General features: G+C 46.6%; 1 protein-coding gene across 1 annotated transcript in view; it reads right to left on the bottom strand.

The window, feature by feature from the left end:
* Positions 1-14054, bottom strand: part of BIN1 (bridging integrator 1) — a gene marked incomplete at its 5' end in the record, with an annotated part of 44709 nt that overhangs the window by 18524 nt on the left and 12131 nt on the right. The window contains 3 exons of the mRNA XM_010183355.1: positions 7476-7558; positions 9545-9620; positions 10502-10587. Coding sequence (XP_010181657.1) covers positions 7476-7558; positions 9545-9620; positions 10502-10587 — 245 coding nt within the window. The remainder of the gene's footprint in view (positions 1-7475; positions 7559-9544; positions 9621-10501; positions 10588-14054) is intronic.

The raw sequence follows: 14054 nt of genomic DNA, 5'->3' as shown, positions 1-14054 counted from the left end.
GGGAAAGAGAAAGAGAGAGAAGTCTGAGCCAGGCCTAGGAGGAGTTGTGCTAACCAGCACAGATCAGTGGCCTCCACTGCCTCTTTGCTTCACTGCCCACACATGTGATGAAGACATGTGAAGCCTCTACAAGCTTCTGAGAAGCATCTTTGCTGAGTCACTTGCGGTCCAACACACTGCAGCAGCGTTACTGTGCAGCAGGCTATTCACTAAATTCCTACTGCATGGATACACTTTGCCTCAGACACAGAAAACCAAAAAAACAACCAGGCATCCTTAATTCTGCTATGTTCTAACATCAGTGCCTGACATTAAGTCATAGATGGAAAAGCAGATAGGGGAAGGAGTTCTGTGCAGCTCATTTAGGGTTTTTTTCTGCGTGGTAGTGCACTGACACCTGCATGGGTTATGACTAATAGATTCACAACACCTGAACTAAGGCTGCAATTGTAGAATATCAGATTCTCCTATGTGGTACAAACTGGCTAAGCTGGAAGAGGGGCAAAGTAGCCAGAGGTTTCACAGATCATTCCAGACAGCAAAGAAACAGTGAGATTCTGGCTTCTAATAAAGATTTCTCTATTCTGGAAGTCTCCCCAGCCTTGTTTTCAATGATTAACCCCTTCTGCCCTTGCCTTTCCCGTTGGTTCTTACTCCAGGACTGTTTCTGACACGCAGTCAAGAGCAATTCTCCAGGGAATTAAGATACGAGAAGCACAGGCCAATGGCATTTGTTAGTTCCTAACTTGGCCAGATTTGGTCAGATTTTTCAAAGGAATGGCAAGAGGCATAACACCTTTCCCTAAATCATGCCCTGGCCAAGTGTTACAAGTTTGTGCTTCAAGGTATGGCAATCATGAGAGATTTAATAAAATGTTGGTCACCAGAGAATTTCAACAGGGATAAAGGTTAACTTGTTTCCCCAGCCTAATTCTCAGGAATAGCTGAATCATCTTGGCTGAAATTCAGCTCCCCAAAAAGCAACAAATCGTTTTCTCTCAAGTCATGCAGAAACACAGACACTGGTAGAGGATATTTTAGCAGAACTGGTTACAGTCTGGCAAAACTACACACAGCTGAAAACAGAATATTACAGAATATTTCAAAAGGTCTATGTAACCTTCTCTACAGGGAGTGGTATTTGCCTCCACTCAAAAAGTTGAAGTTCTTGCAAAGTTAAAAGGCGTTGGGAGAAGGCTGAAGGGAACAGAACCTTTCCTACAACTTGAGACAATAAATCATGGCACAGAGGCAGGACTAGAGCAATGCAGACCTGATTCTGCAAGGACACCAAGTAGATTATTTCTTTGCTCTGTACCAAGACAGCCCAGAACTCTAGACACATGCATCCACGCACACTTGGATGCCTGAGACATGGTAGTCATTGGCTAACATGCATGATGGTCTCATTCCTAAACACTCAACGAGTAGGAGGCCAGCAACAGGAGGAAGGGATATAGCAAGGCATTTCAACAAACCTCCCGTTCCAAGCAAGCACTCCCCCTGCTGCATTCCAGCTTTCAAGCTCCCCACCCCATTCCTCTTCATTCACTGTGCCCTCATCCATTCCTCCCACTTTCTCCCCGTATCCACACCCCACACACACATTTCCCCACCAAGCACTTGCTCTCAGGTCTGCATGCAGGTTGGATGTTTCTGATGACACTGACGCCAGCAGCACACCAACGTGAGGCAACAAACCCAATGACATTCACTGCCAGCAGGTCTCAACCGGGAGCACATATGCCAAGGGAAAAAGGGGGAAATGAAGAGGAAAAGGGAAGAGGAGGGACTAAAAAACATGTATGCCAACCCCTGCAGCTCTTCAGTTTGACTGGATATGCCCACAGTGTCCTTCCTTGCAGGCCCTCAGAATCTCTTCAACATAATGAGTTGTGTGAAAGATTTAGCAGAACTGACCAGGTTGTGCTACAGATAAAAAGAAGCCATGGTTGGAGGGTGAAGGTAAGGAAGCTCTGTTCTAAATGGGAGTCACCAGGGAACAGCAAGAAATGACAGAAAATGTCCTCTGATGGGAAAAAAAATACAGGTTACCTTCTCTAAAGTTGAAAGCACTTTGGAGAAGATGGTGAACACAGTGATCTCCAGCTAGACTGCCAAGACTCCTCGGAAGCCCAGACTACACTGGGAATATTGGGACTACTGGCCTGCCAACAGAGGAACGGACTTCTCCTTCTAGGAACCTGAAGAAGGCATTCCTTCTGGTGAGAAAGGAGTTCAGGCTTATTTTCTAAAGGCCATGTAACAGCTTTTTAGTGTCTGATTTCTGGTGCCTGGCAGTGACTTAATTTGGAGATATACTGGTAAAAGGCTTCCACATGAGGGGCAGCCCAGTCTCTTCCCCTCATCCTACAAGGGCTGAGAGGGCCCCACACTAAAGCCCTCATTAAGTCACTACTATTTACAGCTTGTTTGATGTGTTGGCTGATCCACCTAGGAAAATGCCAGCACTAATTTTGGCTGAACCTTTTCCAGCCCCTCGACTGGCACCTTCATTCCTGCACTTGTTGCTTTGCACGCATTTAGCCAGTGCAAGCAGCATCAAGCAAGCTTGACACCAGGATCCTGTGGCCTTCATGGGTCCACAGGGAGCACACGCTGCCCACACAGAGCAAAGTCCTGTCTCTAAACTGACCGCTTGCTCCAAGAAACATAGGGAAAAGCAAGACTGTGGGGAGTGTCCCCACTGACCAAACATGAGTACCACAGTAAAAGCATGCCAAAACAACAAGGTCAGTGCTCTTTTTTTTTTCCTTCCTATGAGCAATTGGGAAGTGATGCCAAATCTAGGAATATCAGGCAGGGAAGGGAAAAAGGTGTCACCTTTCTTCTGCAAATAGAGAGCTGGGAACAGAGTCAGTTACTGCAGCTGAAGGGAAAACCAAAATCTCCCAGCCTCTTTTAGTGCTGCTGAGCTCCCAGACCTCTCATGGGGCTGCCGCATCTGTTCTGGAGGAGCAGAGTAACACCTGCAGATTGGGTTCCAGTGTGCTTGTAACAGTCCTCCATTAGAGGATGAAACTTACTTTCCAATATGGTAAAAACAGATCAGTCACCTCATACCGAGTTCTCAAGTTAAAAAGAAAGCTAAGGCTTAAAGAGGGTCTTCTAGCCAAAAGTAATTTATTTTTTAGTACCAAAGCTGTCTGAGTACTGGAGAATTATTTTCCAGAAAAAAAAATACAGGGGCAGGAGAAAGGGGGGGAAAAAAGCACCTACATACCCAGATGTACAGCAGCACAAACATACATTCTTGCAGCAGATCAGAGTGACCAAGTCTCACACCCTCCTTCCCTGCACCAGAGGCTGCACATTCCTCTGTGACCCCAGCAGCTGCTCCGATAGCAGAAACCCCCAGCACAGCACAGGTCAGGCACCTTAACTGCTGGGCCAGCTGGACTTTATCAAAGCAGAGTAGGAGGACGCTGTGGCTAGAGCTCACTGAGATGAGATACACTAGCTCTTCCTCTGCTGTAGCATCCATTCAGGATAGCACCCATCCATTATCAGTGACTGGAAATATTAGACCTCCTGCCTAGTGCAGGTACAACACTGGTCCAGCCAAGGACCAGAGAGAGACATCCAGAGAAGTACTCCTGTGAATCCTCCTGTTTCTACAGCAGAAAACCTCAGAACAGTAACAACAGAAGACATTGCTTCACTACTTTTCTTTTGAGGCTATAAAATCAAGATTTCCCTATCAGCTTCCCTGTGTAATCACCATTTTCCACCCTCCAAACTCCCACTTTAAAAAGGATGCACAGGAGAGACAAAAGGAGGGCTGCATGGCTTGCCCTAGTCAGTGGGAAGCCAGGATCAGAAAAATAAGGATCCAAATCCACTAGCACTTCCTTTTGTTGCTGGCAGGACATCATCTTGAAAACTGTAATTTTCTTTTCTTCCTATAAGGACTCCATGGAGAGAGTACCAACACAAAGACTAAGAAAAACAAAATTTTGGGGAAGTGTCCATGCCATTATGCAGCAATTCCCACTTTGCTCCAGAGAACATTCTTGTAAGAGTCCTTGAGTCTGAGTCCAAGTCCAAGACCTTGGCTATGGTAACTCTAGGCACTTGTAGCAATCCAGTTATCCAGTGCCATCACAGTCTTGAAAGGCAAGCTGCTGACATTAGTTTTTATACAAGACAACAGGCTTCCTTTTCCTTCAGCCATCCATTTTAAATGAATGGAGCAAGACAGTGAGGATCTTCAAGAATAGATCTAGTATGGAGCAAAGCAGGAGTTTCTTCCAGCTCATCATCCTCCCAGCTGCAACAGGTAGATAGGACAGGACTTCTGAGTGTGAAATACGTGTCTTGTGGCTCCCCCTGGCCAGGCAGGGAATGAAAATGCAGCATTTCATTGCCCTCTTCAAAAGGGCAAGCCCCACTAGGTAAAATTAGAACTTGTTAATCACCAAAATTGTCTGTATTTCCCATGGAAAACGCAACGCCGCACTTTTAGTCACACAAAAACAACACAACAGACGATGCCTGAGCTTTCGCACTGCCTTCTTAGGTAGGAAAAGAAGCAAGGATTCAAACCAGGCACACAAGCAGTTAATGGGATTATCCAAACAGAGAGAGATCTCAGCAGGACCCAGCAGGCCATGAACACATCATATCATGCAAAGGAGCCCTCTCCCATCACAGGGTTAACACGTGCCAGGCTGTTAGAGTCCAACAACAGCCTCTCCAGTTTTAGGAACTACATCAAACACGCAACGAAATGCTGCTCTCCATACCGGTACCTGCTCATCTTTTTCCTCAGCCTGGCGAACAGTTTAGTTTTCTTTCTGTTGAAGATGGCACGCAAATCATTTCCGTTACAGGACGGCACAGTCAAACCAGGGAGGAAAAGTTAAGCTTCCGAGCACCCATTCACTTGGTGCCACAAAACTCTCTGCCATCCAGATTACAAGCTCTCCTCCCACTCTTTCTCACAAACACACACACACACACGCACGCACACACTTCCCTTGGTTTCTAGAGACCTATTGCCCAGTTTGGAGAGGGTAAAAGAGGGTGTTTTGTGCATGTCAAAGATCTGCATATATGTGAGAAAATTAGTGTTTTCTCTCCTCTCTGTAATATGAGGCCTGGTTGCACACAGATGAGAAGAAAAAGGAAACTGTATAGAGCAGCAGAAAACTGTAAATGTCCTTTTTCACAGGTAATCACAATGCCTCACTGTCGGCTGCAAATATTGGTACACAACAAACAAGCTCCCCATTCTCCTTTACTTATGTGATCTGCACACAGTCTTACATGAACCCTAATCCTACTATGTCTTTTTCCAGTTTGTCCAGTCAAACTAAGACAATGCTACAGATCCCCTAGGTCTTCTAGGCATCTGAGCCCTGAATGTTCAAACTCTTTCAGAAACAAACCTCAAACATATGTCTGACGTTCCCAGAAATACATCAGCTGCTCTGTGCTACATAGCCAGCATAAGACTCATTAGCCACAGTAATGTTTCTGTAGGGCCTTGTATGAATGCCATAATGATGTACACAGATAATTGCCCCTCTTCTCACCCGTCTTCATTCATTTCCTGCCATTGTATCCATCTCCAATCCCCTTTCCAGTAAAGAAGGGTTTAGGGAAGCATCTGCTCCTACTGCAGGCCACAATAAGCAATCAGACCAGGGAGGGCTATTTCCTCCTGCACATTTTCACTCCAGCCCTGCACCACAATGGGAGGCCAGGTGTGGAGGAGAGACAGAAGGGCCTCACAGTGTTTCCTGGTCACTGCAAAACATATTTACTACCCTGGAAAAGCTTTGCTACATTCTCCTACAACACCTCACTCCACTGTGCTCAGGGGAAAGAGAGTTGCTCTGGGGTAGGTCTGGCATCTCAGCCAAGATGCAGGGTGCAAGTGATGAAGCAGCAGCACTCGTTTTCAGCTTTTAGGGCCAAGTGGTCTCCTAGCCAGCCAAAGAGCACAGAACTGCAGCTGAGATACCTATTACAGCCCCATATGAAGTCAGCAGATTGTAGGGGTGAAAATCATGAGGACAGGTAATTTATTCACTGGAAATTCTTTCAGGCCAGAAACTTCATGACACAACAACAAAGAACATGTCTGGGCCAAGCTGTCACTACAGCCTGCAGTCACTTCCTTGAGGAAGAAAGGAAGGAGCTGGACAAAGCACTGGCTATAGCCTTCATCTGTCCTGTTACCTCATCTTCTTCTAAGGACCCTGAAGGATGCTGCTATCAGAGACAATACAGCACACGACAGCAAGAGACTGGGCCTCATCACAAGGCTTCAGTCTTGTTGAGCTGTGATGATTAACAGATACCACATACTAACTTGAGAAGAAGATACTATGTTCACAAGAAGCATTTCTACTAGCATCTTGGAAATTTGGTGTTAGCTATCCAAAATTCAGGGGCCAAATTCAAGTCAGACAACCTCTTTCTCTAGAGCTGACAAACACAATACACGTTGCTGGAAGAAGACATACAAGTTGCCTGTGCACGACTACAGTGGGAGGTTAAACTGGGAGGAGAGATAAGGGGCACAGAGGTCTCAACAGCTGATGTAGCCTGCACGAATCAATGCACCCAGACCACAGCTTGCCCTTACTTCACGCTGACTTCACCTCCTCCCTCCATCAATACACCAATTGAGGATGTGGGCTGTGCTCCGGCTCCCCCGGCACGTGGGATTAGCAGCAGCTGGAAGCCAGAGCCCAACACTGTTTCATCACTCACGCATTTGGACAGGAGCCAGACACAGCCTCATCCAGAGCTCGACCTCTCCCTCCCCACTCAGTGCTAGGGAATGTGCAGACTTGCATTTAACCAAACAGGACTGGACCCAGCGGAGGAAAGAAAACTAAAGGCCTGGAGGACACTCACTCTTTGCAGATTGGAAGTGCTCTGAGATCAGGAGCCATTCATATTAGTGAGGCTCCAACTACTTCCACAGCACAGACAGGGGAAACTCATACCAGCTAGGTACATAAGAGGGGCATAAAGCTTAGGCAAATAGGAGGTTCCTAGTTTGGAGGACAAACAAATAGGATCTTTGAGCTCAAGCTCATAAGCTGCAGGGACGTGGTGGAAGCTTTTGAGGGAAAGAATTGGACAGGTGCTGGGCAATTGGACCCAGAAGAAAGGTCAGCTTGGCATTACATGTCAGTGCATGGAATTCCACTTTTAAAAAAACAGAGCTGAGAGTCAGTTGCCTAAATATCAGCACCTACTGAAAGCTTAGGCCTCCAGGTAGGAGATACCTCCTGCCTACCTGCATTGTGTGTCTCCCAGACCCAAATGCAATCACAGACACGTTCTAGGGAGTCTCAAGAGGGCACTGGATAGCTATACACAGGTAGTCAAATCACTTCCCAACTGACAACATGGAGGTTTCAACACCCCTGGTAGAGACATCCCTGTACCTCCTTTCCAGCTGAAGGAAAGACGCTACTTCTGCAGTTACTGACCTGGGCTGTGCTTTAACGGGGAAGGCATTGCCTGAGTACTGCTTGTCTAGACCCAGCAGGACATCATGGAGGTTTTGGTTCAACTGCAAAATACAAAAAAACAAAAGAAAGAAAAGGAATGAGAAAAGAGCCCAAAGTGCCAGAAGAGAATCTGGACTGGCCTGCACAGGCTCACCAAACACAGGCTTGTGCCCAGACATGTGCACAGGCTCAGCTGTCCTAAGAGAGGACAGCCCTACATCTGTTTCCACTCCTCCATGGGGTATGAAATGCTAGAGCGCTCAAACTGTTGAAGAGCTGCTGGTGACTCGTGGGAATGCTCTGTCTCCCTTACAGATCATCATCTTTGTTTCTTTATCACCTACCTCCACCAGTGTGCTGCCAGGTACCACTGAGAAGCGGGCAGAGGGCTTAACTAAGGGTCTAAGTGCTAGAACGGAAGCTTCATTCTGGATTTGTAGTCAAAGCTGTTCCTCAGATCTGCTTATAAAGCTTGGGATATGGCCATTTCAACCATGGAGCTAAAGGCAGCTGGACTTTCAGTCAATAGCAAACCTTGACTTCACAAGCTGCCTAGGCCATCCAGGTTTGGGCAGGACCTGGATATCTTCACAGAAATGCAATATTAGAGGTTAAACTCTCCCTGGCACTGAAGGCTGCAATATTCACAGCAGACACTCCTAATCTGAAACAGCCAACTCACAAACAAGATGAGATGCCAGATTTATCATTGGTTGGAGGAGGGATCCAACACAATCAATGTTGGAGGCATTGTGCCAGCAACACCAGCAGTTAATTGGATGCTATAGCAGTAACAAGAAACAGATGGTTCTTATGGAGCAAAAGCCCTGCTCTCATACAAAACTCCTCAGGAAATAAAAAGCCAAGACATGATACAAGAGGAGAATTCCTGTCTAATAAGCATCTTTCCTATGTTTTGCTGAATGTAAGTTAACAGCAACAAACTGATAATTATAACAATCCTCCCTATTCTTAACAATCAGTTCATCCCTCAGTAGAGAAGAACAGGCTATTAACTGGAAAGGCCCCCATGAAATGTCAGCAGGGCTCACAATTGATGCATTACACCAAGGCAGAGGGCCCCTGACAGTTGGGAATTGAAGGACTATCGTGTTGCCTGTTGCTTAGCGGCTGTCTTGTTGTCAGGATGACATCAGGGAGAGGAGGGAATACGCAAGTTTTCCAGCTGGGCTCTCAGTGGCTCATCAAGGTTAGTGCAACGTTTACAGAGGGGGTGCAACTCTTAGGAGCAGCATACAGACCTAAGGAATTCAAGACTTCTCTAGCTTTTAAGTGAATGAACAACAAGAACATAATTGTAAGTGGCAATGGGAGGCTTTCCCACAGACTGCTCTTGAGGTCTCTGCTGGGCGCTGGCACATAGCACCAGGATCCACCACCAGATTACAACACTGCTTAGTGCTGCAATTCCCAACTTGTGGCCAACTGGCAGCTGATGTAAGGGCCATGATAAGCACTCAGATGCCTTCTTTTGGGTCACAGGGCAGGAAAGAAGTCAAAGCAGAGAGGTACTGCTGGGAAGTGGCTTCTTGAGCAATTGGAGTGAGGCCTGTCTCAGTCTTCAGTCGGCCTTCAGCCTGGTAGATTTGCTGCTGTTTTCATCCCCAGAGACAGACAGATGAGAGTTCACAGCAACTTGGTGCCAGGCAGCAGAGAAGGGGGCAAAGAGATACCAGGTTAAGAGTGCCCAGGTTATAGGTTACAGTTCCACGATGTGGATGAACCACATAGGCCTGTAAGTGGCTTCCCTTCCCTCTGTGGATCTGCAAATGAGCCCTGCCAAGTGACACAAAATCCCCACTGCTGCATGGCCCTGTGTTCTCTTCCTTGTGCTCCATCCCTTTACATTACTATTTCAAACAACCTTTCTCCCTAGTGGCATAGAAAAAAATAAGGGTTAACATTTTCCTATGACATGGGGCAAATGTTTTGTTTTCTCCAGATGTTTTTTCAGGCTTGTTGGTTGGGGTCTTTTAGTAACAGTGAGGAGATGGGGTATTAGTAGGATAAGCTGTTAGTTGCCTTACCTTGCTCATTTCTTTATGGAAGTTCTCTTCTAGGCCTGCTATACTCTGGAATGTGTTGACATAGAAACCAACACGACTGCCAAATGAAAAAATGAGACAGAAGAACTTAATGGACACAATGCTCTCCCAAAAACTTTCACTTCTGCCCCTTCTGCTACCCCCCACCCACCATTCCCATTCAAACTCAACTCTGTCAGATTTGGTACATGCTGGAAGAGAAGGGTGGCGGCAAAGTGTGAAGGGAGTGATGGAGCAAAGGCCAGGTATAGGGCAAACATGTCCATGGTGAGGTCACGTAGCCAGGAGCTCATTTAGGGGCAAAAGAAGGCAGCCACACAAGGATCCTTCCCTCATCTTAGCTTACCCAATTAGCCAAACTTGAAAGTGGCATCCAAAGCAGACTAACCTGTCCTCTCATCCTCCCTCTTGTATTAAACCTGCTGCTTCATTGGGTGCTCATAAGCTTGCATAGCAAGACACAGTGATCAAGCCATCACCTCTTGGCTCTCTCCAACCCCAGTGACTGTATAAACACCTCTGACATCTCATCCTCCCTTCATCAGCCAGCTGACATACCCGCTCAGCTGCAGATGTTCCTTCCAGCCAGCCAGCCCCACACCCAAAATCTCAGTGACCCAGCCTATTCTGTCTGCAGCCCAGAGCAGAAGCTGGGCCACTGCCCAGGAAAGTTGGGCAGAGTTGGTGGGTCAAAGGGATTAATCAGAGCACAGAAATACAGTTTCTCTTTGTGGTAAAACTGAGCTTTTCATGAGGATCCTGAAGCAAAGCACAGAAAGCTCAGGGTGAACCCGGCCATGGGAAATCCTAGGACAGACTCTCTGAAATAATTCAGAAAACAGGAGCAGACACCCAGCCCAAGCTAAGCAGAACAGTGATACAAGAGCTTGGGTTTTTGCTTCCTTCCAACCAGCCTTTGGGTAAACTTCCAGCACTCACCTATTCCATAGTGAAGGCAGCTCCTCCTGCAGATCAACGTTCATTTCTTCAAACACCTTCTGAGCCTTTACTAACTCTTCTTCAGCCTTAAGAACAGAGAAGGGAGATTGTCGGCTCCAGCACAGACAAGTATGCTGCAGGGCTGGGACAACTGTGACTCCCGACCTCCTTGGGAGACCAGTCAAAATTCTGGCATGCGGTAATCCTCATCCCAAATGAGTCTCCCAGGAGCCAGGGTTGCATCACAAGTGACCCGATGTCCCTTCAGCTTGCATGTACCGTTCTCAGGCTTTCTCTCGGTGGATCTTACTGTTTGGATACTCAGAAAGTAATTCAAACATCCACGGATGTGTTTTAAGTTCTATACATTTCTCTGGCTTCAAAAACTGAATGGTGCTGGTCAGGCAGTTCAGCCTCCAGCTTGGATACAGATGAAGGTAACAGTGGACCCCACCCCTTGCCAGGTCTCTGAAAGAGTTGAAATCCATCCCAAATTGCATTGAAGAGTCCTCCTTTCGTGAGGACTCTCTCTGTTCGGGTAAGGTCATGCCAAAACCCCATCTCTTCCGAGGAAGGGAGGAGGTCTGCATCCTTGGCTGCATCTCTTACAAAGATGACTGGAGAAGCAAGGAAGGGTATGCAAAGCATGAGTTGTGCCAGCAGGAGGCCAGGCTGGAGTGCTTGAGCAGCAGGTCTTGGTTTCAGCGGTCCCACATACTTTCATTGGTGAGGATCTAATACAAGAGCAATCCCTGGCTGGCTGTTGGCCACCAACATCAAAGGAAATATACCTTGTACAGGACCTCTTTCTCCCAGTTGAGAGTTTATATTTGATCTGTTCTTCTGAGCTAGACACTGACAGACCCCAACGCTGATGCATGAATTTGTTGTGTTTCAGTGAAAAAGGGTGATTCTTGCTTCTGTTGCTGACAGCAGACACCAGCAACAAGCACATTCCCCTTCCCATTTTTTTTCTAGGTGACCTCTTCCTCTTTTCAGTGCCCTGACTTAAAGCTTGCTAATTAAAACGTTTCTATTCTGTAACTTGCAACAGCATAGCATACTCCCATAACCCTGTGCAGTGAAATGCAGGATGGCAAATCCCTGCATGAGCAACTTGACAACACACCTTAACAGGACTGTCAACACGAGTGCCTCCTTCTATGTGTGACAACAGCAGGAACATCACAACACCACAGGGGTCTGCAAAGTGCCTGCAAGCCACTGGGGAACCAGATCTCTCTAAGAGCCTGCAGTCAGATTGCTACCCTTTCTACAAAATGAAGTTTTATCTTCTTTGTGCCAGCTTAATTAAAGAAATCCTCAGTAACAGGTACATGTAAAGATAGGATTGATGGGACAAAGGACTTAAAATATTTTATGGTTCAGAGTCCCGTTCCTCACAGCGTCATGTAGGATCCTTACTCTCTCAATTTCTCTCCTGACATGAGCAAGCTGCAGAAGCTCCTACTTTGCAGCTGGCTCCACCTTTTAGAGAGGGTCGCTCATTCCTGCCAAAGGCAAGGCTAAGACTGTACTCAAGACCAGAAGATACTTTCCCCTTAGAAAAAGAAACAACTGGGAGGTATTCAAATGTAAACCTTGTGAGGAACAGGCAGGGGAGAAGGGACAATGATGCTTCCACCCAGAAACCCCTGTATTTCACTGCTACACTCACTGAAAAAAACCAAACATTTTGAGAGAGCTTGCACAAAACAAACAAAAAGCTCATTTAAACAGAGACACAGCTTATGCTGGATCAGAGGCAATGATCACAAAGACTCATTCTGCCTTAAAATCCCTCTACAAGTGAATGTTTCTAATGTAACAATTTTAAAGGGAGAAAAAAAATCCCAGTCTATCCTTTGACTTTATCTGACTTCCAAACTAGCATGGAACCAGAATCAACCCAAAAGATGGGCTCATAGAATCGTTATGGTTTGAAAAGAGCTTTAAGATCATCAAGTCCAACCACTAACTAATTCTACCGTGCCCACTGCTAAACCACCACGTCCCTGAGCACCATATCTAGACGGCTTTTAAACACATCACCACATCTTTTAAATGATTCCATCACTTCCCTGGGCAGCCTGCTCCAGTCTTTGATAACCCTTTCAGTGTAGAAGTTTTTCCTAACGTCCAACCTAAACCCGCCCTGGCGTAACTTCATACCATTTCCTATTGTCCTATTGGTTGTAATTTGTGAGAAGAGGCCCACACCCACATCTCTACATCCTCTTTTCAGGTAGTTGTAGAGAGCAATAAGGTCTCCTCTCAGCCTCCTTTTCTTTAGACTAAACAACCGCAAGTCTCTCAGCTGCTCCTCATAAGACTTATTCTCAAGACCCTTCACCAGCTTTGTAGGCTTTCTTTGAACCCCCTCCAGCACCTCAGTGTCTTTCTTATACTGAGGGATAGCCAGGAGACGAGGCACCACTGAATGCTATTAGTTGTTTGGATACGGTGAATACTAATAACAGTCTTTCCCTCTCTTGTTTACCTGTTCAGAAGGTCAAACATAGAAAGCAATGTGTGAATATTGTAACGACCCGAGGCAAAGGCAAAATCAGCAACAGGCAACGTTCACTCTAGAGTAGCTGTAGGAATCCGGGATCCACCTAGTGTCCATGGCTTAGCTAATGCTCTCAGTTCCAAGTACAGCAGTGGATTAATTCTTCACTCCTTTGACCCAGGGATTTTCTCACCAGTGGGAATTATTTTGCTTGGAAGGAGAGGTCCTGACACTGGATAGCCCCGACTGCTTCCCACCAGAGCCAAGAACAGACACCAAATTGGTCGTGAGCCCCACTAGAGGAAAAGCCAGCTCCTGCAGTAAGGTGGAGAAAGGAGGAAAGACACAAGGTGCAGGGACAGAGCCCATTGCTGCCGTAGCTGTGCACCTTCTGTTTCAGTTGTTATCCTTTCCAACCTGATGGAGAACTGAGGCAGAAGCATGCAATGCCCCAGCCCATGAAACATGAACTCACAAAATTCTTCATTCTTCCTTCTTCCTCTCCTCTTCCTACCTGAAAGGTGGAAGGTTTGAGCTGGAGCTGAACAACACAAACACTTTCCTGACCTTTCTCCTAGCCAAGGGTCAGAGCACCAAGTACAACCAGCTCAGTTGTGACAGGGGGGCAACTATTCCACACGGTGTTTCCTAGCATCATGCATCGCAGCACTCATGAGTGGCTGGCAATGTTCAGCCTGGTGCTTCCAAGCAATCTGGTGACCATTTCTCTGCAAACACTCTGCTGTGAACTGTGGTAATTACGCTCTGCTTAGCAAATAGTTGAGATATCCATGAGGCAGGGGTAAAGAGGAGAGCTGGGCACCACAACCCAGACCCAAGCCTTCAGTAGTCCCAGCCAGACCTGTATCTTAGAAGGGCAGCACGGCCCAGGACTTCTACAGACAGAGATCTTGTTCTGTTACCACTGCAGCACCAAGGATGTTGCTTTTTAGCCTGTATTCAGCATTTCAGGGGAGCTTAGCAAAAAAGGCAAGAATTTGCTGTTCTAAGCCATTTCCCCCTTTGTTTCAAACAGCACAG

Source organism: Mesitornis unicolor, unplaced genomic scaffold (genome assembly GCF_000695765.1).
Source record: "Mesitornis unicolor isolate BGI_N332 unplaced genomic scaffold, ASM69576v1 scaffold24404, whole genome shotgun sequence".
Classification (NCBI taxonomy): Eukaryota; Metazoa; Chordata; class Aves; order Mesitornithiformes; family Mesitornithidae; genus Mesitornis; species Mesitornis unicolor.
This window is presented reverse-complemented; position numbering and strand designations above follow the sequence as displayed.